Source organism: Pholcus phalangioides, unplaced genomic scaffold, assembly GCF_987345545.1.
Source record: "Pholcus phalangioides strain wild (caught in Gottingen) unplaced genomic scaffold, Ppha-v1.0 ptg000022l_1, whole genome shotgun sequence".
Taxonomy (NCBI): Eukaryota; Metazoa; Arthropoda; class Arachnida; order Araneae; family Pholcidae; genus Pholcus; species Pholcus phalangioides.
In genome coordinates this window covers 5,090,033-5,116,905 of record NW_028301615.1, presented here as the reverse complement: position 1 = coordinate 5,116,905, position 26,873 = coordinate 5,090,033, and the positions used below count along the sequence as shown (strand labels likewise).

Genomic DNA, 26,873 nt, shown 5'->3' with positions numbered 1-26,873 from the left:
ACGCTCATCATTCAAGTAAGATGTTCATATGGGGAAAACCGATTCGCTTTGGATTTAAAATTTGGATGATTTGCTCAAACAATGTGGTTTCCCATATAAAATGGAAGTATATGCTAGTAAGCAGTCATCGGAGCCTGTGCCTTTAGGTACCAGAGTTGTAAATAATATTTTCTCTCTCTTTATATTTTTAAATAATATCTTTTAATTTAACAAGGGATCCATACAAAAACCTAAATCTGTATGTATGTATTCTTTTGTGAATTTTAGACCAGCATTTCAGCTCGTCATAAGCTCTTTATTATAACCCAGATATACATGCCTTTTGAGTGTATTCAAGAGAAATTTATTTCCATCATTTTTAAAATTCTATATGTATGTTCTTTAATTTTTAAAATAAATTTATTAAATGATGACGAATTTTGCATCATCCTGTAAGATGGCTTCACTGCGAATATTATGTTTAGTCAGATCCGGCCAATGTTCCCAATTGGGAACATTCAAGAAAACGCATAGGGAAATTTTATTTCTTCAATTTCTCGATTGATATCTCTTAACTAAAAAATCAGAAGGAGAAATTAACAAAAAAAATAATGAAAATCACTTGGAATCTGAATTCGGCCGGTAAAAGGTTAATTTCTTACACAAGTGTATTTGATATTCAAAAGACATTCAGGTATAATTATTTAGATACAGGGAAATAACATGAAAAACTTTTATTCATGTTTGTTGTGGGAGTGTAGTTTTAACTTCATGTATATGCTAATGGTAGCATTTTGATATCATATATACACTGCTTGCCATCCAAAATGCAAACTTGAACATGTTGTACTATATGTATGAAATTTTTACCATAATAAATAAACATGTGGATGAGTATGCAATTGAAAAATCAGAAGGAAATATGCTTTATTTCCTTTTTTAGCGAGCTCATTCCATAAAAAACATACCAAAAAATCTCAAAAGTCTGTTGCATTTGACAGACTTTGATTTTCTTCAAACTTGATAGACTTACTGTCAAGGTATAAAACTACCCAAAGTTTCAATGACTGGCTCTAAGTATTTGTGGAGCCACATGAATTTAAATTTTGTAAACAAAAAAAAAAAGATGGTTTTGTTTTTGTCACAAAATTTAAATTCATGTAACTCCAGATCATTGAAACTGTTATAGGGTATTTTCAAACCTTGACAGAGTCTGTATACCCATTTTGAAGGAAATCTCAGTGAGTCAACTGACTTTCAATGTTTTTGGTTGATTTTTTTATGGAATGAGCTCTCTGTAAAACATGAAATCTGCAAATGTTTGCTTTTGATTTTGTGATGATATGCAATCGAACTTGGTTAATTCAAAGTCAAAGTTACTGGAAAAAAGTTAAAATTATTCAAAATTTCAATTGTCCAATTAATTTTTACTGGATCCGTAAAATGACTACAAATTGCAACTTAATCATCAACTTTCATATGGGGGGGGGGAAATAATAGTTATCAGTTATTACAATTTTATCATCAATTATGCAACTGTTTCCCAAATTTTAATCATTTACAACTATAATAATTGATTTTAGCTGCTACATCATTCCACTGTTATAGAATCAGCATCACTGCAGAATTTCTTGACCATGCTCGAGCCTGATTTACGGAAACAGTTCATGATCATGCATTACCAAACTGTTTAACAAATTTTACTTATTAGTCTTATGCTACCAAAGAAACATATTTTCATTAATGTATTATAATTTGCACTTTTGGTTACTTTCCATACTCTCAATGATAATGAAAAAATTCTGATTTCGAAAGGTACACCTTGATTCATAGGTTAAACAAAATTTGTATCAACCCCAAAGCAGAATATGCCAAAATCTGCAACATATGGTGCAGAACAATCAGTGCCACTGCAGAACAGTCTGGAAGAATTTTAAGAAAACGTGTAAAAAACACTATTATGGGGATTTTTACCGCAGAACATTTCGACTCAGGTAAGGGCTCGTTGAAAACATTCTGGTTTAGGGCTGGGTTGTCAAATTTGCTACCCGAGTAGATATCCATCCCCCCCCCCCTCTGCTGAGTTTTTTTGGGAAAATAGTTTGTTTTCGAAGAAAATGTGTTGCTTTCAGGTTAAAATTTTATTTTAAGGTTAGTTTATGTATTCCAAAAATTTCTGCATAGTGCAGGTTTAGAATATGTATATTTTGAAGTATTTTTAAAAAAAGATTTTTTTGGGAGCCAAAATGTGTGATAATTTCTTTGAATCACAAACACGCTTTTTTATAATTCTTCCGACTACCTTTTTTCATGTAAGCATTTAGGTACGCGATTCACATATTAAAATGTTACAAGAAACCACAAACAGAAAATGTAACCACTAACTTAGATATGTACTATACCCCTGATATGTAATATGTGATGAAAATATCCAAAGAAATTACTGCTTATTTTATAATGCATACAGGGGTGGGAACTCTGCGCCAAAACTAATATCTTGCGCCATCCTGCTCCAATAGCGTATTTTCGTATTTTTCTGCGCCAAATAGCGAATTTTGCTTCAGTATGCCCGGAACTCAGGAAAGGACGCCAAAAAATTTTTGTTCCTGCTAGCCACGAAACGATTCTTTTCGAGAAGAGCGTGTTTTATTCCACTGTACCTAAACTATCGGCCCCTCATCGGGCTTTCCATCGTGAAACCCCGATATTGTCCGTGATCGTGGAACTGAAGATGGTTTGCAATGCCTTTCAGCTTTAAATTGCAAATGCGAGAGTTTCCGTTTAAAAAAAAAAGTCGCCACTGGAAGCAGCAGGAATTACTGTAGTCGATTGTCATATGTTAAATCCCGATGTTTCGTGACAAAAATTTTCATTCCGGGAGTAAAAAGCGCGTGTTCGCCGAATTACGAATGTTAGTTCAGAAACTTTGCCGAATAACGAGCGTTAAACCGCCAATTTTGCCGAATAACGAGCGTTAAATCGTCAATATCGCCAAATAACGAGTGTCAGATCGCCAATCTCGCCAGATAATGAGTGCTGAATCGCCAAACTATGTGTTGATTCTTCCGAAATTCTCTCCCATTTTGCAACAATTTCTTTCCAAGTATAAAAAAAATTGAAAACTTATAAAATTCTTTTAACTCTCATTTGAAGTGCTGCTGTTCAAGGCAGCAATTAGTGCCCTCAGTAAGCAAAAATCATCTTAGATACACGGGTGCAAAAAATTTTATGACAGCTGCTCTTTCAAACAAGGTGTCAAAAGCCTAAAACACCAAAAACAAAAATCAAGCTGACGAAAAGATGTTTGATAACAAAAGAGTGTAGTTTTATTTTGAAAAGGGTTGTGGGTTAACGAAAATATTCTTGTTAATTTCACTGCTCCAATTTATAAATATCTGCTCCGAATACCATATTTTGCTGCTCCAAATCCTGAATTTTGCTGCTCCAAAGCTGCTCCAAAATGGACTTAGTCACTTCCCACCCCTGTGCATAGTAATTTACCCCACACACACAAATCCTTGTATAAATAAATTGAAGCCTCTGTGAAGAGAAGTAAACCAATGTATGTAGACTGAATTTTCATTGAAAAAATATTTACATGTTTGCATTGCATTTTTATAAGATTATTAACTGATGGATTATTATTAATCCAAAAAATCTAATGCGCTCAAAAATCCTTAATTTCTACCTCCACTCGTAGTCTCAAGAACCTCATCTCTACCCAAAAGTCCAAGTTCCTAACCCACTCTTGACCAGATTACTTATAAAACAAATCCTACCAAATTTTGGAACTTCCTCAGACCTAAATCTGTTGGACCCACTTCTCTCAAAATCTCAAAAATGTCTCATCTTTTTCAGCTATTGCCACTGAGTTCAATTTGGCTTTCTGCTCAGTTTTTTCAGTTTTTTTTTGTTTTGATCCCACTCCCCCACAATACTCATTCGTCGATACTGTCCATAACTCAAATCCGGTCCTTTTCACGAAAGAAGGTATTTTAAAGTTACTAAAAACACTGAAAACCCATTCTGTAGGCCCCGATTTCATTCCAAACTCCATTTTCAAAAATTGCGCAGATGAAATCTCAGACTATCTTCTAATCTTATTTAATGTCTCACTGTCATCCTCTCCACCGATTGGAAAATCAATAAAATTATTCCCATTCACAAAACCGGTCCCCTCTCCGCCCCCCTTAACTTCAGACCAATATCTATTACTTCATTGTGTTATAAGATATTCGAACATTTTATAACAAAGGAAATCCATGCCCATTTAGACTCCATTAACTCCATTAAACGTTTCAGACGATCCCTTTCTACTGCATCTCAACTGTCCCTTTTCATCCATGACCTTCCCAAGGCCATTGATAATAAGTTACATACCAATATCATCATCTTGGATTTTTCTAAAGCCTATGATAAAATTCCACACAAATAGACTCCTCTTTAAAGTTTCAAATCTTGGTCTTGATGTACAATTGCTCAAATGGTTAGAAGCTTTCCTAAAAAATCGTAAACAGTTTGTTCATTTTAAAGATGGATTCACCTTTTGCCACTGTAAATTCAGGTACTCCTCAAGGAGCGGTTCTCTCGCTTTTATTGTTTTTAATATATATAAACGATCTCCCTGAAACCCTCAACTGCAACACTAGATTTTTTGCTGATGACTGTGTAATCTATAATTAATCATAAATCTGATCAAGAAACTTTCCACGTAATCTTGTTTCCATCTCAGATCGGTGCTCATTTTGGCATATGCCTATCAACCTATCTAAAACAGTTTTCATCAGAGCTACTCGTAAAAATCTTCCCCTCGAATTCTCATACTCGATCAATAACTTAACCATATTTCAAGTTTCTCAATTTAAATATCTGGGAGTCATAAAGTAAAGTTCCCCTCTTCTTCTTATCGGTCGTAGGTCCTCGGCTGTACCTCCACTACGATTCCAGGGCGAAATAACTGGATTCTAGACTCCCAAAAGGAAGAAAACAACACTTTATTTAATTTATTATCCAACACCTCCACGAAACCGTCCTGTCTCTTCGGTACAAACTTTTACACTACTTCTCTTTTTCGAATGTCTCAACTCGTTCTCGTTTCTCTCTCTCGCGACTCCTGTTTCTCCGCGTTTTTTTCCAACCTCTTTTCTCCTGAACCTTACACGTCCCATCATCGAAAAGCACATCCATCATTTTTAAATGATGATGATGCTTCAAGAGCGTAACTCGGTTTCTCACTGCTACTGTGAGAAACTTATCTTACTTATCTTCTAAAAGCATTTTAAGCATCTTTTTAAATTTACAGAAATTGATTACACGCAATGGTGTTTTCTTTTGATATTTTAATTTTTTTTTTCAAAAATGCTTTCAATTTCTGATTGTTTTGTGATAGAGCACGTGCACAGGCGTCGGCATTATCTTGCGTATCACCCTTTCGGGACCCCCAGGCCAACGCATGACGCTATCCGGTAGGCGAGTGTTGTACCGTGCAGTAGCAGCTACTTTGGCGGCGGCCATACCACCCTTGAATGGCAAATAACGGTTGTTCATCCAAGAGTTTATGGGGTGGTGGTCACCACCGGCACAAGAGAAGGATGACCTTTTCCTGCCCTGATTCCTGGGTACGCCGTTGTTGATGATTGAAGATTTAGCCGGTTGGCTTCTGGTTTTCTCGGTCTTCGAGTGCCGGTTCGTAGCTCTGTTGATTCCTTTGGCAAATGGACACGAAAACAATCGCCAGTCCGATTGCTTGGACGTTTCCTGCCTAGCCGGGAACTGGTTCGTTGCCGATCTCCTCCTGTTGACAGCATGACCATCGTCGTATCGTTTCGAGTTCATCTCCTTGAGCTGCGAGGCCTTGCCCTCGGATGCGGACGCGTCCCGATTGGTCTTGCACTTGACGAGGGCGAGCGTCTTCTTCACCATGTTCCCGTTGACGTAGGGACAGCGCCTCGTACAGACATATGGTATCTTGGATCCTCGATTGACGACTGCCACGTCGACGACTTCTCCGTGTTCTGATATAAACTGCGACACTGACTCGGGTGTCATTCCCTCGGATGGCATGTTGCAGACCGGGGTCATTTTAGCGCATCTGGTCTCGCAAGCCGGTACGGGCACAATACAGCGCACTTTAGTGCCTCCTCCGTTGACTTGGAATTTGTTCGAGTTCCTGAGACAGTACCGGACGACCCTCCAGTCCTTGATCAGAGTCTTGACCTTCCTGAAAGATGAGACCAACCTCAGGCTGATGTAGCCCTCCTTGTTTCTCTGGATTTGTTTCAGCAGAAAGTTGTTCTTCATGATGTTGAAGTTGGTGAAGTAGCTCTCGACTTGGGATATGATCCTCTCTTCAAGTTCTTCGTTAGGTATGCAAAAATCGTTGTTATTGCCGTTGTTGGCCTTCTGTTTGCCATCGGCAGATGAAGTACACACACCGTCCCTACGGCTCGGCTCATTGATCGGACTTGGAACTGGTACATTTTCCAAGAGTGTGTCGTATGCCGTCGGACATATTAACATTTCATTTATCAAGCGACTCGACACTGCGCAAGTAATTGGCACGTATCCGTGTTTGCCATCGCTGATCTTCATCATACATATTTTGAGAGGGGCTATCTCACTTTCGCCAAATGCGGACTTGATCCTTATTCTCCCCTCGCCTTCACTGTCGTCGATTTCAACCGAATCAGATCTAACGACTGAGATCTGGGTCCCAGAATCAACTACGCCTCTTATTGTCTTCTGACCACATTTCAAACTCACGGTCTGCGGTGTGTCAATGTCCGCACCAACACCAGCTGCTGGCACCGTGATATGTGCTGTTAGAACTGTGGTTTCTTCAATCGTGTCCCCCTCTTCTGTCTGGACAGAGTTCACCTCGGCCCGACTCAATGGCTCCTGCTGGCCTCTTGCAGAACAAAACCTTGCTATATGGCCTTCTGCTCCACACGCGTAACAAGTGACTGCAGCTCTCTCTCTGGGATTCGAACCCATCGTCGCCTTAGGTGTGAAGGACTCACCCTGAAGCCTATGGTTTCCGCTGGCTTTCCATCTCGGATTTTGATGAACCGGTCTTGGGGTTCTCGTTCTGTCACTAAGGAAGGGTGTCTTCAGAGTCCTCTTCACATCATCGAACCTATCTAGTTTCTCCGATAGCTCACTTGGAGACACCATATCACTCCATTCGTCCAGATAGTGTTCCTTAAAATCTGCTGGGACACGTTTTTTCATTTGATCGGTGATGATTAAATCTCTTAGTTGCTCAAACGTCGTGACCCCCAAAGCCTCCGTCCATCCATCAAAATGGGTACACAGTTCGTGGTAGAAATCTCTCCAGGTGCCCTCTTGATTCTTGTGGCACGAAGAAAACATCTGTCGGAACTTCTCTGGGGTGAGTTTGAATCTCCGCAATAACAATTCCTTAACTTGATTATAGTCCTGTACTTGCTCTTCCGGCTCGCGGGCAATTAACTGGTTCATCTCGTAGGGTAGAAGTCCCAAGAGCTCAGCTAACCAATCTTCCCGTGCCAGGGCCGGGCGACAAGCTTGCCGCTCGAACAGCACCAGGTACAGACTTATGTCTTCTTCCATTCTGAACTTTTGCATCATGTTCTGGAAATCCCGGCTGGGGGTTCTGCCGCGCCCAGCTTGATTATTCTCCTCTCTTATGGCTCCTGTCTCGATCCTCAGTCTTTCGAGTTCATGTTCCATCTCCTTTTCTCTACGCCGCTCCTCCATCTCCTTCTCTCTACGCCTCTCCTCCATCTCCTTCTCTCTAGCCTCTCCATCTCCTTCTCTCTACGCCTCTCCTCCATCTCTTCTCTTTCTTTCCTATTGCCTATGATCGTTTTCAGCATCTCTCTGCACGTCGCTTCGTTGTACAGTTCACTTTCCTGTATGGTACTCACTAGTTGCATTAAGTTGAACTCCGGTCGGACTTCTAACCCCAAGTTGGCGGCCATGGTCTCCAGATCCTCCTTGTTCCCCTTTGCCAAATACGCCATTTTTATTTATCGTCTCGATACCGCCATACAACACCTGCTCCTTTTTGCCTGGGCAGGATTGCCCCCCTCAGCACCGGTTATCGGGTTGACTTCACGGAAAAAAAAAACACAGCGTGGGTGCTTGACGCTGCTACTATCCTTCTATACGAACCGGGTGGTTCCACCGTCGCTAGGACACTCTTCTTCGAATTCAGCTCGCAATCTTGAGTCGTTGAAGCTACGACCTCATCCTGTCGACTGCGCCAGTAAAGTTCCCCTCTTCTTCTTATCGGTCGTAGGTCCTCGGCTGTACCTCCACTACGATTCCAGGGCGAAATAACTGGATTCTAGACTCCCAAAAGGAAGAAAACAACACTTTATTTAATTTATTATCCAACACCTCCACGAAACCGTCCTGTCTCTTCGGTACAAACTTTTACACTACTTCTCTTTTTCGAATGTCTCAACTCGTTCTCGTTTCTCTCTCGCGCGACTCCTGTTTCTCCGCGTTTTTTTCCAACCTCTTTTCTCCTGAACCTTACACATAACCTCGGCTGATATATCTCGCTCACTTGCTCTCTCTCTCTGTGTTAGAATAATCATATAGATTTTGTCTACCAGAAATGTCTCGACAAACTTTTCCTTCGTTGCAACCTCAAACATTCTACTCGTGACGTCCGACTTCTCTGCTACCAAACTTATATTTCTCCCATTCTTTCTTATGCGGCTGAGGTCTGGGACCCCCCACACCTCTAGTAACATCGACAGACTTGAATCTATCCAAAATAAATCTGCCCGCTTTATTCCCAACTGCTGATAATCTTTTAGTTCAGTTTCCGATCTTAAACTCAAACTTAATCTCCACCCACTCGTTACTCATCGACTTATCTCCCGCTTAGCCATATTTTACAAGATTATTCGTGGTCATTTAAATTTCGATACATCCTGTATTATGACTAAGCCTTCCTATGTTTCCAATAGACTTGACCACCCAAAAAATTAAAACCTATTTTTGCCTCTACACAGATTGTTTTAAATTCAGTTTTTTTCCCAATACCATAGTTGAATGGAACAAGCTTCCCTCTACTATTGTTAACACAAATTGTTGTCAAATGTTTCAAAACATTATGTGTACAAATCTACCGCATCCAGGACCATCATTTCAACTTTTTCCAGGGGGGAGGGGGGCAAAGAACATGTACTCATTGTATTTATAATTATATATAAACTGAAGAGCCAAAAAAACTGGTACACTGGCATGCGTATGCAAATAAAGAGATATGGAACCAATCAGAGTACGGCGCTGAGGTCGGCAACGCCGATATAACACAAGTGTCTGGCATAGTTGTTAGATCGGTTACTGCTGCTACAATGGCAGGTTATCAAGATTTAAGTGAGTTTGAACGTGGTGTTATAGTCTGCGCACGAGAGATGGGACATAGCATCTCCTAGGTAGCGATGAAATTTGGATTTTCACGTATGACCATTTCACGAGTGTACCGTGAATATCGGGAATCCGGTAAAAAAATTAATTCTACGACATCGCTGCGGCAGGAAAAAGGTCATGCAAGAACGGGACCAATGACGACTGATGAGAATCATTAAACGTGACAGACGTGCAACCCTTCCACAAATTGCTGCAGATTTCAATGCTGGGCCATCAACAAGTGTCAGTGTGCGAACCATTCATCGATATGGGCTTTCGGAACCGAAGGCCCACTCGTGTACCCTTGATGACTGCACGACACAAAACTTTACGCCTCGCCTGGGCCCGACAACTCTGACATTGGACTGTTGAGGACTGGAAACACGTTGCCTGGTCTGACAAGTCTCGGTCCCAATTGCTTTGAGCTGATGGACGTGTACGGGTATGGAGACAACCTCATGAATCCATGGACCCTACATGTCAACAGGGAATTGTTCAAGCTGGTGGAGGCTCTGTCATGGTATGGGGCGTGTGCAGTTGGCATGATATGTGACCCCTGATACGTCTAGATATGACTCTGACAGGTACGTAAGCATCCTGTCTGATCACCTGCACCCATTCATGTCCATTGTGCATTCCGACGGACTTGGACAATTTCAGCTGGACAATGTGACACCCCACACGTCCAGAATTGCTACAAAGTGGCTCCAGGAACATTCTTCTGACTTTAGACGCTTCCGCTGGCCACCTAAATCCCCAGACATGAACATTATTGAACACTAGCTATAATACCCGGCGCTGCCCGGGTTTTCTTCAATGAGGCTTTTCTGGATCACGTGATATCTCCCTCTCTTTTTCTTGAGGGACATACAAACCGTGTCCAAGTTAACCAATATGGCGACCTGCGCGATTCATGAAATAAACAAATCTAGATTTACACAGAAACGTAGAAATGAATATATTTTTTTCTTTTTTTAAGGGGCGCTAGGTATTTCGATCCCCCCCCCCCCTGAACTTCAAGTTATCCATCTGTCTGTTCCAGCTTCCAAAAATCCTTAGTTAAAGCTGTGGAATTTTTTCGATGCACTTTTCACAGGCTCATAACTAATTTTAAAATATCCTAACCCACATGAATTTATGCAAATAAATATCGAAAGAGACAATATGGAGACATTAATTTTCATACTTGAGAAGATATAAATGAAATCAATGATATTGCTCGAATATCCAACTTAAGAGTATAGGTTTGGCTAATTACTTCATATTTAATCTACTGGGTTTCGTATATCTCTAACCGAACTGAATATTTCAAAAATCGAGAATTCAATACAATTTTTAAAATTATTGATGGTGCGGAAAATCCCACTAATTTCCGCATTTCTACAGTAATATCGACAATTTTAGCACTGATTTCTATGAGGATCACCCTTTTCCTGACTCTCAAAGCGATGCTGATGATGATTATGACGTCTATTGAAAAAGCCTCATTACTGAGAGTATATTGAAAATGTGGCAAACCATTATAAAGGCATAAACTATGACACATATACTAACAGGATTAAAGAAGTGACAAACCGTTGTAAAGGCATATACACGTCTGAAATGCATTGCTAGGGAACCACGGTAACCAAAGTAAATGTTCGGAAAGTGACTGTTGAAGCCCAAAAACCATTGTTGCCAGACAGTTTTTTGCTTATTTGGGGCATTTGCCCTGGGCTGACGAAATTTTAAAGTAGCCTATCGTTCAAGTCAGGTCCCATTTGGTACATATGCAAAATTTGGCGACGATCGATCTAAAATTGTAGATTTGTATGGAGAACATACACACACACAGACAGACAGAAAATCAATTTTATATATATAGATATCTGGGATGCGTTGCAACATGCTGTTCAGAAGAGATCTCCACCCCCCTCTTACTCCTACGGATTTATGGACAGCCCTGCAGGATTCATGGTGTCAATTACCTCCAGCACTACTTCAGGCATTAGTTGAATCCATGCCACGTCGTGTTGCGGCACTTCTGCGTGCTCGCGGAGGCCCTACACGTAGGCAGGATGTATAAGCCCGGATAGCCAAGCGGAGATGTAGTTCGGAAAGAAAATTCACGTTTCTCTGTGGGGAATTGAACCACCAATTTTTCACCGTCCGGGCGAGTGTTCTAACCATTGAACTACAGAGGACAGACATTTTCCTTACTTAGAGCATGTGTATGAATAGGATTGTGCATGGACAGCCTCAAGGGCGTAGCCAGGGGGGGGGGAACTTGGGGGCCTGGTCCCCCCCCCCCCCGAAATGTGAGAAAATGACCGAAGAAAGGGAAAAAGATGGCCAAATCCATTGTTCTGTCACTTTGGTCCCCCCCCCCCCGAAATGAAAGTGGTCTCCCCCCCCCCCCCCCCGAACGAAATTTCTGGCTACGCCCCTGGACAGCCTCCTAGCTTAGCTAATAGCTCTTACGACGTTAGCCCCCAGTATGAAAGTCTGGTTATCGTACTTCGTAATTATTCCCTTGTTGTATGGTCAATTTTATTAATCAAATGCATAGCTGAATGTGCACCAAAAATGTATATGTATGATGTACACATAAAGGATGTACATACATATTTAAATTAGATATTTTGAGGTTATGGAAATAGGAAATTCAATTTTCCCCATTTTGTCCATGAAACCCAGGGTTTTTTACAACCCTGATTTAAACACTCAGTAAGGCCATTGTGGCTAACCTACAATAAGCTTATTCATGTCGTTGACTTATTGTTGTGATGGGAGGATCTCCAATCACCGAAAATCCAGATACCTGCTGGTGACTATGGGGGAAAGCATCGTCTTTCCTAAACAGGCCCTGCGCATTTTTGAAGAATTTATCTGAATTCGCATAACTGTGGAAGGGTTAATAAAGTGGAACCAGTTTATAACAAAGTCGAAAAAACAGTGAAACTATTTGTTATATCTGTACCGGCTTGTAAAAATAATGCATGTAAACAAAATGTAACGTAACTTATACGCACCGACACGTGATTTTCAATAATCTAAGAATTAAAATAGAGATTGAAATAACTTAAAGAAAGTAAAAACATTAATTAAAAAATATTGCATGACTACATCAGCAAACATCAACAAAAAACGTGTGTACATCATTGTTTTTTTCTTGATATGGATTGTAGACGTCAAACGCTTTTTCACTTCTAATGCTGGAACAGCAATACCTCAGAATGAAAAATAATTTTTAAGATTTTCTAAACTCAGAATGGCTACCCGGTTTGCAATATTTTTTATTTCAATAACAGCTTCTCTCTCATCATCTTTGTCATTTAAGATTGTATCATTTTTATTTTGGATTTCATCAGCAAAGTCTGCTTTTGTCATTTTGATTTCCACCAGTATATCCTCATCAATATTTACATAATATTTTGAAAGAAAATTCAGGAACAATCTTTCTTTTTTTACATTAGGTGAATTCAAGTTTTTTCTCCATTCTGTGAACAGCAGAATGGTGAACACTCGATAGATTTTCAGTCCATTCCTGCAAATATCTTATCCACAACCCACACGCCTCCAACAATTCTGAATGGCCACTTTCTAAACCTCATTCCAAGCATTACCTAACATGAGACAAGAGTGGCACACATCAATTATTGCTCCTTCATCTTTTTTCCACACTAATTAAAACTTTCGAAGTACACTTCTTCTGTTCATTATTTTAAGGTTCTTTATTATGCCTTGATCCAGAGGCTGTAACTTGCTCGTGCAATTTGGTGGCAGACAATGAACAGTGATCGATTTCAAAATTACCTTGGTGTTGCAAGATGTACAGTTGTCTGTTAGAAGAAAAAATTTTCGTTTCTTATAAGGCTTATCTCATCGAATTCCCTCAACCATTCAGAAATATTCTCAGAAGTCATCCATGCTTTTTTGTTTGGTAACATCATCACAATCAACATCCAAATCTAGCTACCTAGTGGCACGAGTGCATGAAAGGTGTTAGATTGTTGGAATAAAAACCTTTATTTTTTCTTTCTAATATATAAGGTTTTTTACAGGCAAAATAGGACTTAACAAAGAAAAAGAAGGAAAAAAAGGAAGCAAAGAGGATCATAAACAACATTTAAAAATGTCCTAATAGAACGCCTTCCAAAAAAAAACAATAGTGGGGGGGGGGGGGTCATTGTAGAAAGATTAATCTAACGATAAAGAGGATTTAGATAAGATTCGGGCAAATTCATACTTGAAAGCCACTTAAAAATTTATTATAGGTAGGGTACGCCAATTTAAATCATTTAATTAAGAAAAAATCCATTGATTTAAATCACAAAATTTAAATTTTGTTTTTTCTTTACATAACTTCACTGTTGAAGTAAAAGTAACCTGGTAGGGTTTGCATGTTACTGATATGTGGTAAAGTTCACGATTGGAAGAAGTATAGATCTTTGGGGTAAATATAGGCTTGAACTTAATCCCTAGATACACAGGCAGAAAGGAAGCTGCTGTATTTCTAGATTTTGTGCATGGAAAACATTGAAGAAAACTATAGGAAGATAAGCTTAGCTAAACTGCATTATATTCAATGCATTGCCATGTGGCGCTAGGCTTCCAATAATTAAAAAACAGGAATTATTCTTTGTATAAAGCCTTGAATTCTATGCCCTAATTGTTGTTTCAAAATAATAGATTTTGCACCAACGTAAATATCATTTGGCTTTTGACTACTTTTCGTATTAAAATTTTGAGTTTGCTCGTTTTTTTACCAAAATCCATTACATCTGTGAAAGAATAAAAATGTGTAAACTATATTAAGCAACATCATGCAAGTCAGAAACACATCCATTAAGTATTGAAGAAACAATCTTGCAAATAGAATTTGTTTTATTTAGTTGATGCTGAATGAACCTTTGTGCATAGAGTGAATTGAGATACCTGCATCATATGTGTGATACTGAGTTGCTACCACACATTCACTTTAATGAGAGAGGAGCCTTCATGAATGAAAGCACTTTCTAAAAGACAAGTGTTAATCCATGGAGTTAATTTGGGCTCAACTACCTTTCATGTTATATAAACACAGATTTTTTTATGTTCATATTTTTTGCTTTCAGTTCATTTGTAATTTATTCATTAATACTGAATTAAAGTTGAGCAATTAGGAGAAAAAATGCAGGTGATATGAAAATGTCCATTCTTAATGATTAACAAGATTTTTTTTAATTAATAAGTAGTCAGTTAATAAAAAAATCTCATGTTTTATTTTTTTTTTAATCATGATTTTTTCATACTCTGGCTTATTTGTATATTTTTCGGAAATCTGTATTTGTTATGAACAATTAAAATAACATAGATAAGCACTTTGAAATTTTGGAGACAGAAAAACTTTGTATAAGTGAAAATTCATAATATCCGTTTTCGTTATAAGCGAGTTCAACTGTATCTTACTTTTGTGTATACAATGCATTAAATATTTTTGGTTTCGAAAATGTCATTTTCATGATACACGAATTTTGGTATTGTTTTGTAGATCCTAAAATTTTCTATAAAAATTCTCTTGTATTTGGGAGACAAAGTAAATGATGCATATATTGATGCAATATTTTTACTGATGTATATTATTTCTGTTTCTAGGCCATGGGTATCAGGATTCCACATAGAGAAGTGGAGAATCTGAAATTCTCTGTATATAGACCTCAGGAAGTGAGGAAATTGAGTGTAGTCCAGATCTTGAATCCAACTGCTTTTGATGGCCTAGATCATCCTGTTTCAAAGGGATTATATGATCCTCATATGGGTTAGAAGATTTTTTTTTATATATTGCTGCTTTGCACTTCTTATGTGGGTGATTTTCTGCTATAATGTTGATATTGTTTTATTGTTTCTTTTTAGAGGCAACACTGGCACAGTATTGCAACCCTTTCGACACAGGATTGTGCCATACCCCCCCCCCCCATTTCTTTCTTGCTTTTTTTTCGGTGCCATGTCAGAAATATTTCACTCACGACACTGTATATACAGGGTGCCCTGTAAGTGCTAGCATAGCCTTTATCTCATCAACCATCCGTCGTAGAGGTATGATTCCCATTTAAAAAATACTGAATAGGCTTTCAGAAATTCAAAATTTATGTAGGGTAAGGGATGGAAAAAATACAGGTTGTCTACTATCACGGAATGAGAGAAAGGTTACGGAAAAGTCATAAAATTTGGACGAAGGTCACAGATTTTTTACATCTTAGAAAACGTTTTTTTTCTAAATTACTCTATTTTTCGAGGGCATTCAATATTTTTTTTATCTTCTCAGTTTCTTATTCTTCAGGTTTTTTTCCCCCTGAGGTGGGGGGATGGCTAAACAAAAAAGAAGCAGAAACAAAAACATCATCTGTCAATGTCTATATTGGTGAAGAGGATGGGTATCATTATAGGTAGGGGGAAAAGCTATTTATATAGCTGGATGAACAAAAGAACTTTTTCTTTCTTTGCTTGTTCGGACCTTTCACATCTGTGACCTTTCAAAACTGTCCAAAACCTCCAAGTTTAGAAATGTTATGTGGAAACCTTTGGTTTTTTTTCCATGCTACTAACATATTAAAAAATAATACTAGCAGAAAATAAAACTAACTAAATCAAAAATATTTCAAAAATGTGTCATTTGGTTTTTTTTTTACTAAGTTAACTGTTTCACCAAATTTATGGTTTTAGGCTGGAAAAATCTGATAGTAAATTAATATCACTCATATGTAACTGTTTAAATAAACACTGTTTTAAATTTTTTTAGTTTGTTGTGAATGTTATTTCTACTTCACATCTTATTTTTCATTTTTTCATGTATGATTAGGCCTATGAAGCAGGTACTGTATAAAGGCAGTGCTTGTCCAAAACCCTGCCGAATCTGTCCAAACATCTATCTTTAAAAAATACATTATATTGAAGGTACCAAATACGCATAGTCACAGTTATAAGCATTGTATTATTGTGAAACTAAACATAAATATTTATTAGATACCAATATAATGATGTGAATAAATATCAATGGTGTAGTGTTTATTTAATGCAAATTGTTCTATTTTGACTTATCTAACTTTTTTCTTTAAATTTTCAAGTGACCTTTCTATTTTACATTCTCAATTTTCAAAAACTAATTATAAATAAAGGAAAATATCCAAAGAAAATGAGGCCAATATGTAGAACCTACACATGACTAACAGAACACATTTTCACAAACCCTGATTACGCCTACATGATAAGACCTAAAATTTTTGTTAAATTTAAATTATTGCTCTTATGAGGCTAGAAGCTAATATTTCACCGAATAGATTCAAGCTATATTTATAATTCCATCAAATGGGGGACAGCAATAACAAAAAAAAACTGGAAGAAGGCTTATCAAAAGACTGTCTTTAACACATTGTTTTTTTATTTTCGTGTCCCCCAAGTTATGCATCAATTGAAAGAATATTTTCAAATTTTGTTATCTTAGAAATCATCTTGGCACAGATAAGGCAGCTAAATTTGTTATGTGTTATCAAATGTTAAAAGACGCAGTTGCGCTTATGTTTGCAGATTATTAGTGTTCGATTATTATGTAAGTTTAATTTTATGCAGTAGTGACACGGCGTTCACTCACCGATAAGAAAAGCAGTATGACTGTTTTCCTACAGAGCGCAATACGCCTCACAGCAGTGCTTTACGTTGGGCGTGATTGACCCACTGCTTCTGGAGGAGTCAAATGCGTCGTGCGCTGCGTGTTTTGCCGATGTTCTCTCCACTCTCTCTCTCTCTCTCTCTCTCTCTCATGTTTTCTTTCGCTTCCCTTCAAACCGGAGCATGCAGACGACAGAGTAGCTGATGCCAAGGCCATGTACTATACTATAGCCGCCCTGATCTGATGCATCACGCTAGGAAAACACAAATGAATAGTGTAATTATATAACACATTTCTGCCGGCGTGAAATGGTCTAATTCGGTTCACGCTGTACAAAAAACTTATTCCTAGGAAAACCCGGCTTAAGATGAGGGATATCTAGTTGCTTCCCTGAATGAGGGGCCGTGTACAGAAGTTTCAAATTTTGGTTTTTTATTACCCCTGCAGATTTTCTCCCTTCTGGTTATATATGGGAAATTACGGTACTTTCGCTGCTATCTGCCGGCATTCAAAGACCGCGTCTCTACGGCGTAAACTTGTCTTGTTCCTACAATATTGCGAATGCACATTTTTAAAAAAAAAATCGTAATAGATTAGAATGCCTGTTCAAATTGTAAAACCTTTCCAATATCGTGGGAAAAAAACCTAAACTGTAAATACTCGACCTTGAATAACCAGTTTTGTCATCTAGCTGCTATGCGGTAGGCCTAGTCACCGTTTTGCATCGCGAAAATCATGGGTGTGTACGCAGAATCTGCTTTTGGAGGGGCACCAGAATCAAATTCTTCAGATAGTTGATAGTATAAAATAAATTATTTTATTCGAATATGTTAATTCTCTACAAACATATTAATTTTTGATCTGGGGGGGGGGGAAGGGAGAGGCCCTTTTTATAACCTCCCCCAAATTTTGCTTTTGGTGAAAATCCGTGTTTGGAACTTGCGATTGCGCAATGGTAATCGGCTAAAAATGTGATTTTCTAAAGATTTCAAATTTTGAGTTGGCTATTCCTTTGAAAAAAAACTGGTTGCCATGGCAATCACACAGACCTACAATACGAATATGCATACATTAAACTTCAAATGCACGCATTACCAGTTTGAAGAATAGATGCAGGGCTGCAACTGGAAGGGGCAGGCGGGCCTAGTGTCCTGTGCTCTGGACTATAGGATGCACCAAATTCACCCTTTATAACTGCTTCTTCTACATTACATGGATGTGCCAAAATGTGTACTTGCCCCGTTTGAGAAAGTATCTAGTTGCGACGCTAGATAGATGGCACCTCATACTGAACACAAAACACGCCAAATGCTGAGTACACACACATAAGCACACTATTAAGTTTCTCCAACACAAATCTGACATAGCTCCCATATTCAGGTGTTGAAATATGTGGCAGTTAAATGGCCACGGATCAGAATGGTGGACCATCAGGGAAGGAAAATAAAATCATTTTATCAGGATAACAAAAGTATAAATAGGGAATGAGAAGATGTGTCTGAGAGAGAGGAGAGAGAGAATCTGATTTGCTTTAAATTTTTGATCAGAAGATATTGAAAATGCTAAGATATTTTTAACAAAATGTAAAATCAATCAGAAGGGAATTTATACATTGATTGATAGTAAATATAAATGTTCGCCGATATGTTTTATCTGTGCTCGGTAGTGCAATCAGTAAAGAAATAGGTTTATTTATGTACATTCTATTTAGACAACATTTTCTTTTGATGCACATCGCTATCTAGCGATGAGCGTTGATTTCAACCACAGATCGTTGAACCTATGAAACAAATTGCTTGTCCCTCAACGATGTTGTAAGCTCTTTTGCTGTTTTGAGCCCACTATTGCTATGCGTTGCAGTGCTTCGATGCGCAATACGGACATCATGCACACGGCTTAAATAGGATTTATACATCCTTACAAACTCCTTAAAAAGTTCTAACTTTTCATTTCCCTCTGGAAGGGCCTTTATTGCTCCTTACTTTTTGCAGCCACTCCTGAAAAAGTCCTTTATTTTTTTCTCTGAAGGAATGATCTTTCTTAGAATAGGCATTCTCCATGGTGATTAATAGCATTGCCTAGAAAAATAAGAGGAACCTTCCTCCGAATATAAAGAGGGAGAAAAAAGAAAAACCCGCTTTTGTGATACAAATACAATGCCACAACAGGCAAAATGGCCAACGAGGTGGCTGAGAAAAAGAGGCCCATAAAAATATGGATGTCATATACACTGCTGGCCACCCAAATTGCAACACCAAGAAAGACAAGAGATATCGCAACAATATTTATTTTGTAGATAACATGTTGACCAAGCATCAAATGATTAAATTTATAGACTTCTGTGAAGTGTGGTTCCTGCCAAAATCAGTAGCCAGAGTAGCCGCCATTGTTGGAGATCACCGCTGCCACACGCCTCGGCATTGATTCAAAGAGACTTTGGATGAGTTCTTGGGGTACAGCAGACCAAGCAGCTTCCACGCGTTGCCAAAGTTGATCTGGTGTGGCAGCTGGGGATGTAATCTGGGTCAATCGTTGAGCAACCATGGACCACATGTTTTCTATCGGCGAAAGATCCGGAGAGCGAGCTGGCCAGGGAAGCAATTCAATCTGGCGATTGACGAAGAACCTTTGGACAATGCGTACCACGTGTGGTCGCGCATTATCCAGTTGAAATATGGCTGTGGGCAAGCCCTGAAGGTAAGGAAGGACAACTGGCTCCAACACCTCGGAGATGTAGCGCTGGCTTTTTAAAGTACCGGCAATGCGTACTAGAGGAGTGCGAGAGTGATATCCAATACCGCCCCATACCATAATACCCGATGCAGGACCAGTGTGGCGGTGCTTAACGCAGCTGTTCAGCATCCTCTCTCCACGGTGTCTCCAGACTCGAATCCGACCATCGTGGTGTTGCAGACAGAAGCGTGACTCGTCAGTAAAGACAATTTCATTCCATTGTGCCGTCCACATCCTTCTTTCATCGCACCATTGGTGGCGGAGACATCTGTGGTTCTGCGTCAAGGGTAGACGAAGCAATGGACGTCTTGCGACAGACCACTCTGCTGTAAACGGCGTCAAATGGTACGCGCAGACACTGGATGATGCGGTACAGACTGAATGTGCTGTGCTATGGTTCGTGATGTGGCTGAGCGATCCGTCACTGCCATACGCACAATACGCCTGTCATCACGTGAAGTGGTGCACTGAGGTGGATGCGATCGAACACGTCAGTCCGTCAAACCCTCCTGCATCCAACGATCACATATACGCATTACAGTTGTTTGGTTTCGTCCAACACGACTACCGATTTCCCTGAAAGATAATCCACAATCTCGGTAGGCCACTATCCTTCCTCTGTCGAACTCGGATACTTGATCAAAAGATGATCGATGTTTTCTACGAGGCATAATTGATCCTTTTTTTGAAAAAACCACAAGAAAAACACAATTGCCATACTTCAAATCGTTGAAATCTCCAAGCCTTAAATAGCGCTTTGAAGTGGTGCCACAGGCGCGCGTGATGTGCGTCTGCGCTGAAATTCTAATCATTTGCATATCTCACCTCCGCTAATGCATGTTGTAAATTTCATATTATTTGCATGCTTCCTTCAGGGTGTTGCATTTACGGTGGCCAGAAGTGTATTTCAAAAATATAGCAACCCAATTAAAAATGCAATTAACACAAATTATAAACAATATATACACATGATAAAATATTATACAATGCTCATAAAGAATACTTATGGTTGTCTTATTCTAAGAATGGATAGCTTCTCGATTTACCCCAACATGTTTATCGTATTTCTTTTTAAACGTGTCAATTGTGTTATAATTTACTACCTCTGGGGGTAAGCTATTCCATTTATTAACAACCCTATTAGAGAAAAATTCCCTGTGACACCACAATCTAGAATTGTCCCTGAATCAATCGATATTGGTGTCCCCTTGTAAAAGCAGTCGATTGGTGGTGCACTAAAAGTTCATGGTCCATCCTATCCATCCCATTGAAAATTTTGAACACTTCGATCATATCTCCTCGACACCTGCATTCATCCAATGTGAACATATTCAAAAAATGAAGTCTCTCTTCATATCTCAAGCCCTGTGTGCCAATAAGGACATGAGTAGCTCTTCTCTGCACCCGTTCAACCAAGTCTATGTCCCTCTGTAGGTATGGTCTCCAAAACCTTACAGCATACTCCAGTCCAGGACGAACTAAGCCTCAAAAAAGTGGAAGAATGACTTTAGTAAAATGCGAAGAGACCTTTTTGAAAATGAGACCAAGCATTCTATTCGCTTTTTTGACCACCGCTGAACAATATTCAGAAAACCTAAGCAGCTCATCAATGAGAATTCCCAAATCGGTGACCCTAGTGGCATCCAGGATAGTGACACCATTCAACTCGTAAGAGAACCGTGGGTTGTTCGAACCAAAATGAGCGACCATGCACTTATCTACGCTAAACGTCATGCTCCATTCATTTGCCCATTCTGCAATCTTGTTTAAGTTGGTCTGGAGCAACTCCCTATCGCTTTCATTTCCGATTACCCCCATTAGCTTCACATCATCTGCGAATTTGCTAGTAATTCCATCGATACCCTGATCGAGTTTGTCGATAAAAAGTGAAAAAAGTATGGGGCCAAGGACACTTCCCTGCAAGCGTTCTAAAATATACATCTCGGTTTTAGCGTAATCACGTTAGTTTATGAATGTCATTATAACCGAGTTTCAATGTATGCTCATGTAGGAACCGCTGAATTGACCACCGCTGAACAATATTCAGAAAACCTAAGCAGCTCATCAATGAGAATTCCCAAATCGGTGACCCTAGTGGCATCCAGGATAGTGACACCATTCAACTCGTAAGAGAATCGTGGGTTGTTCGAACCAAAATGAGTGACATGCGCTTATCAACACTAAACGTCATGCTCCATTCATTTGCCCATGCTGCAATCCGGTATGAGGCCAAGGACACTTCCTTGAGGAACTCCACTTGTGATGTCTGTTCAACCAGAGAATTCCCCGTTACAGGAAATTTGAAAGCAAGGGATAGGATGGGAACATCCAATGGTTGTGCATACCTGCCAACCTTTACGATTTTGTCGTATTTAGTAAGATTTTAGCAAATTAAATACAATTATACGCTTTTGCTTCTAAAAATATGATTTTTTACCGAATTGCCAATATTGAAGTTTTCCTGCAATGTATGTCGCAAACTGGTCAGCATTGGAAATCGATGGTCCATTGAACGAATCACTCCTTGGAACCAGTAGCCGAAAATGCCCCACGCCCAGCGGTGATAAAAAGTTGAACTCCGCTAAGAGTATTGTTTACTGGTTTGGCTTATGCTGCGAAACGATGTCTTGAGCTGCCTATATTATGCAGTATGCTGAGTGGCTCCTCAATCCTTTAGCATCTGTTTGATGGATCAATATTTTTCCGAACTTTGTATGCCATCCTAATCCTTTATGCTTTCATGAATTATTTTATACAGCATTTATAATTTTTTATTAATCCAGGCAGAATTTTCTAAATGAACTTGTGTGCCGAAAATTGAGTTCATAATTCACACATTTTTAATATATATTTACAATAATAGACAATTATTTTCCAATATTTGAGTATCGTAAATTTTTACACGTCCGAAATTTTTGGATTACTTTGGATTTTCTGAAATTTTTGACAAAAAATAATATTGCTCTTGATATAGTTCTATCAATATTGATCATTAAGGTGACTCTAGAATGTCTAATTTTTTGTTTTGAATATCAGTTGATTTTCGACCCTTTAGCATCCATCTAATTTTGGAATTAGAATTTTTATGTTTTCACGTGATCAGGAGTGTCCCACTGAGCAAAATCATATTTCAGTTTAGATAAAACGTTACGGTAGAACAAAAGAATTTTTTCATTTTATTTTTTTAAATTAAATCATACCTTTTTTTCTCATGCAGCAAATTTATTTGTTGTGTAATTAATACAAGTGAAAAAATTTTGTCACCCTCACGGGAGTTACAGGAAGTTGATATGGCTCCAGGTCAGGGTCCCTGATGGGGAAGTTGACAGGTTTCATTTCGGGGGTTCCCTGGATGAGTCTCATTGTTTTTGTAGCTTTAGCAAAGTAAGAGTTTACTATTAATCCATGTATCTGGCCCATAAAAAATCTGCATATTCACTTCCCTCTCCTTGGTTGGGGGCCCTTGGATTTCAGTCGTTGGTAAAATGAATGTTAATTAAAATTTTTGTGGTCCTCATGGGGGGGAGGGGGTACAACAGGGCTCCCCAGGCTGGGGACCCTCATTAGGGAAGTTGACCCATTTTGGAAGGGTGCTTGATGAATCTCATTGGTTTTTTTTGTTGCAGATATGCACAACCTGCCAGCTGTTAAGATTTTGTCGTATTTAGTATGATTTTAGCAAATTAATATGATTATATGATTTTGCTTCTAAAAATATGATTTCTTACTGAATTGCTAATATTGATATTTTCCTGCCTTTTTTCACGGCCGGATTAACCATTACGCAAAATAAGCATGTGCTTAGGGCATCACACCATAAAAAATGATCAAATAGTACATTGTGCTTAAATGAACAGTTTTCCCCCAGCATCAAGTTTTTCCACTAGTAGGAAATCCTAAAATTTTTAAAGCACTTGATTGTACAGTTGAAGATTTTTATTGAAAGGTTGGCCAGGGCAGCAATTAAAAGAGGACAGGGTTTGTTTCCCAGGTGCTGGACCAGCAAAGGCGTCGAGTTCATTCTTTTTCCGTTAAAAATTATGGGGGGGGGGGTGCCAAACTATAAACTGGGGGTCATAGTTTTCCAAACTCTTTGTTCCATTGCTCCCTTTTTCAGAATTTTTTTTTCCCTCATTGCCCCCAATTCAAGTAAACCAGCAGGATCCTATGTTATACCCATAGCTTCCCCCCTGACCTCTCTATTGCTCCTTCCCAAGGGGCGATATTGACCACTTTCAGGGCCGGTCTTACACCAAGTGGTGCCCGGTGCAAAAACAGTAGTCAGTGCCCCCCCCCCCCATTCGCGAATCATGTCAGAGGAGGCAATTTTTGCTAGTCATTACTGGCCTGTAAAATACAGGACAGATTTATTCTACCATATTATCAGACTCTTGGTGTGATCATCTAAGCCTCGTCCTGGCCCATTGGGCTATATGACAAGATCTGTTAATCTGACGCTGAGTGAGCAATCCCGCTCAAGATGTTTTCTTTAAAAATTAAATGTCCCTATGTTAGTGGTGCGAAATGGTTGTATATAGAGCTGTGCCATACATCGTCATCATTGTGTCTCCTCTCCTGGGGGCCATTGCTTATCCCCAACCTAAAAAAAAAAAAAAAAAAACACATACCAGGGGTTCTTACTGGGTGCCCATAAACCACATTATCTACTAATTCAATGGCATTTTGTTATGTTCAGATTATAATATAGGCGTATGCCCAGATAATCTATGAAGTTTTTGTATGCTATTCTGTTGTTTCCCAACCTAATTGGTGGCTTTCTCTTAATTTCTTGTCCATATGTGTAAACACAAAAACATGATTTCTCCAAGTTAATTTGGAGTTAATATTTTTCTGTCCATTCATTGACCCTATTCAGCAAGCCTTGACTCATACCTTCTAGATCAGTATAATTGGTTGTAAGCAACGCAATAATTATATCATCGGCGAAAGCCTGAATTCTTTCGTGTTCCTCAAGTTGTCCTTCTAATAGTTCATTTGCCACCATAAGCCACAAGATTGGTCCTAAAGACGAGCCCTGTAGAACTCCAGTACTATATTCTTATGCATCTTCATCTTCAACCTCTATACATCTATCTGATAAAAAGCTCTTGACCATTGTGGCAAGATATTCTGGCACATTGTATACCGCTAAAGTGTCTATTAATCTGGCGATATTCACAGAATTGAAAGCGTTTTTAATATCTAATGATATAAGGCAGATGTATCTATGTTCTATATTATTATGTAGTGTTGAAATAATTCTTTTTAACCCAAGTTCTGCACCCAATCCGCGCCGAAACCCAAATTGGTTTTGTGATAACAAATTATTTGCCTTGAGATGGTACACCAATATGTTAGTCAAGATTTTGTCCAATATCTTCCCCCAAACAGGGAGAAGACATATAGGCCGATATGATCCCGGTTCTAAGGGATCTGTTCCCTGTTTATGAATATAAATAACTTTGGCTTTTTTTCCAAGCTCTAATGAACTCTCTAATGTATAAGCATCTATTTAATACCATCAGGAACCACTCTGGATTAGTGTAATATATTTCACGAATAACACCAAATGTTAGCCCATCTGGGCCCGCGGCCTTGTCCGGTTGGATGTCATTGAGTGTATATATAAGTTCTTCCATTGTAATCTCTATCAGGTCTTGTTGTGTTTCTGGGCGTTCCTCTTGTTCTATTTCGAGGATCATTTCTCCTCTATTTACTCTAAAATGGTGTTCTCTCAGGACTGCGATTGTTTGTGCAACGTGTGATCTTTCCAACCCTCTATTCCTTTCCTCCATATTTCTTTCCTTTTGGTATAAACGTCGGAGTGCTCTCACGTAGCTTCTCTGCATTCACTCTTGGTGTGGTGATCGTCCCCATCACCCCACCCCCCACCTCGTGGTTGGATAGTGACGAAGAAGTCAAAAAAGCTTTCTTCCTAGAATGGGATTACTGCTATTCAACTTGTAAACAAGAATAAAAACCCAACTTATTTTATTTAATTAACAGATTTAGAAACATTTGGAAAGCAAAACGTCACACATTTATGCAGGATACTCATCACAAAGGATCTATCTCCTTCAAACTTATTTTAATTGAATTTTATGGTAAAATTCGTGTAGTGCACCCATCATGTACGGGCTAAGCTGCTAATAAAAGTAGTTAAATTAAAGTGATATTTTTGTATCATTTCTTTCATATTTATAAAACATGAACTTCATTTAAAATTATCCCTTTCAGACCCATTACTAAGAAACAGAAGGGAAGGTAAACACCAGCTAAAGCACCGGGCCTGCAACTTGGGCAGGCCCCCTAACTATTCTGAGGCTACTTGGGTGCTGCCCCAAGCCGAATGTGGGGGTGCTTGTAACTCCTCCTTTTTCTGAACATAACTATTTCAAGGAGACTCCAAAAAAAAAAAAAAAGACTGCTCCCGAGAAAGCAAGCTACGGCCATCGGGAAGGAGCAGAGCTGTCTTAAGGAAACTGTATGTAGTTTTTGTTTTTTGGGAACTGACGTTCCCAAAGGACTAATTTAGTTTTGAACACTTTCACGCAGTCATAAAGATTATGACAAGTAGGTCTTCCCAGTAAGCAGTAGTTTAGAATCTAAACTTTATATAGATCATTCAGATGACCAGTGATATCGACAACAAATGAGAAATCTCTCACCAACTTTTTATCTTGAAACTCTCCTATAAGTTTTCCTTTGGATTCCATGAATTCAACTTCCTCCTCCAAGAAAAACAGATGCTGAAGCATCTTTCCCCAGCTCAACCAGCGTACAATAAATAACATTGCCATGCTCAGCTTCCAAATCGTCTAAGAATTTTTGAAGCTGTCTGTGGTTAAGTCCTTTGGATCGAATGAAGTTAACCGTTTTCACTTCAACAGACATTACATGTTCAAAGTTGGAGAAAAACTTTTTGCACAAGTTTTCCTGGTGTATGATGCAGTGGAAAGCCATCATCTTCGTATTTACGCATTTTCAGCATCTGACTTTATCAATGCAGACCTCGCAGACCTCCTATTTTTCCTACTTTTCTTATTTTTTAGAAATGTCCTATTTCCCTACTTTTGTCACAATCATCCTATTTTATCCCAGTTCTCTCCTACTATTCCTATTTTAT

The 26,873-nt window shown here is 38.9% G+C and overlaps 1 protein-coding gene across 1 annotated transcript in view; it reads left to right on the top strand.

Annotated features, from left to right (window-relative positions):
• Positions 1-26,873, top strand: part of Polr1A (RNA polymerase I subunit RpI1) — a 553,279-nt gene that overhangs the window by 66,391 nt on the left and 460,015 nt on the right. Inside the window, exon 2 of the mRNA XM_089249700.1 lies at positions 15,004-15,166. Coding sequence (XP_089105826.1) covers positions 15,007-15,166 — 160 coding nt within the window. The 5' untranslated portion in view covers positions 15,004-15,006. The remainder of the gene's footprint in view (positions 1-15,003; positions 15,167-26,873) is intronic.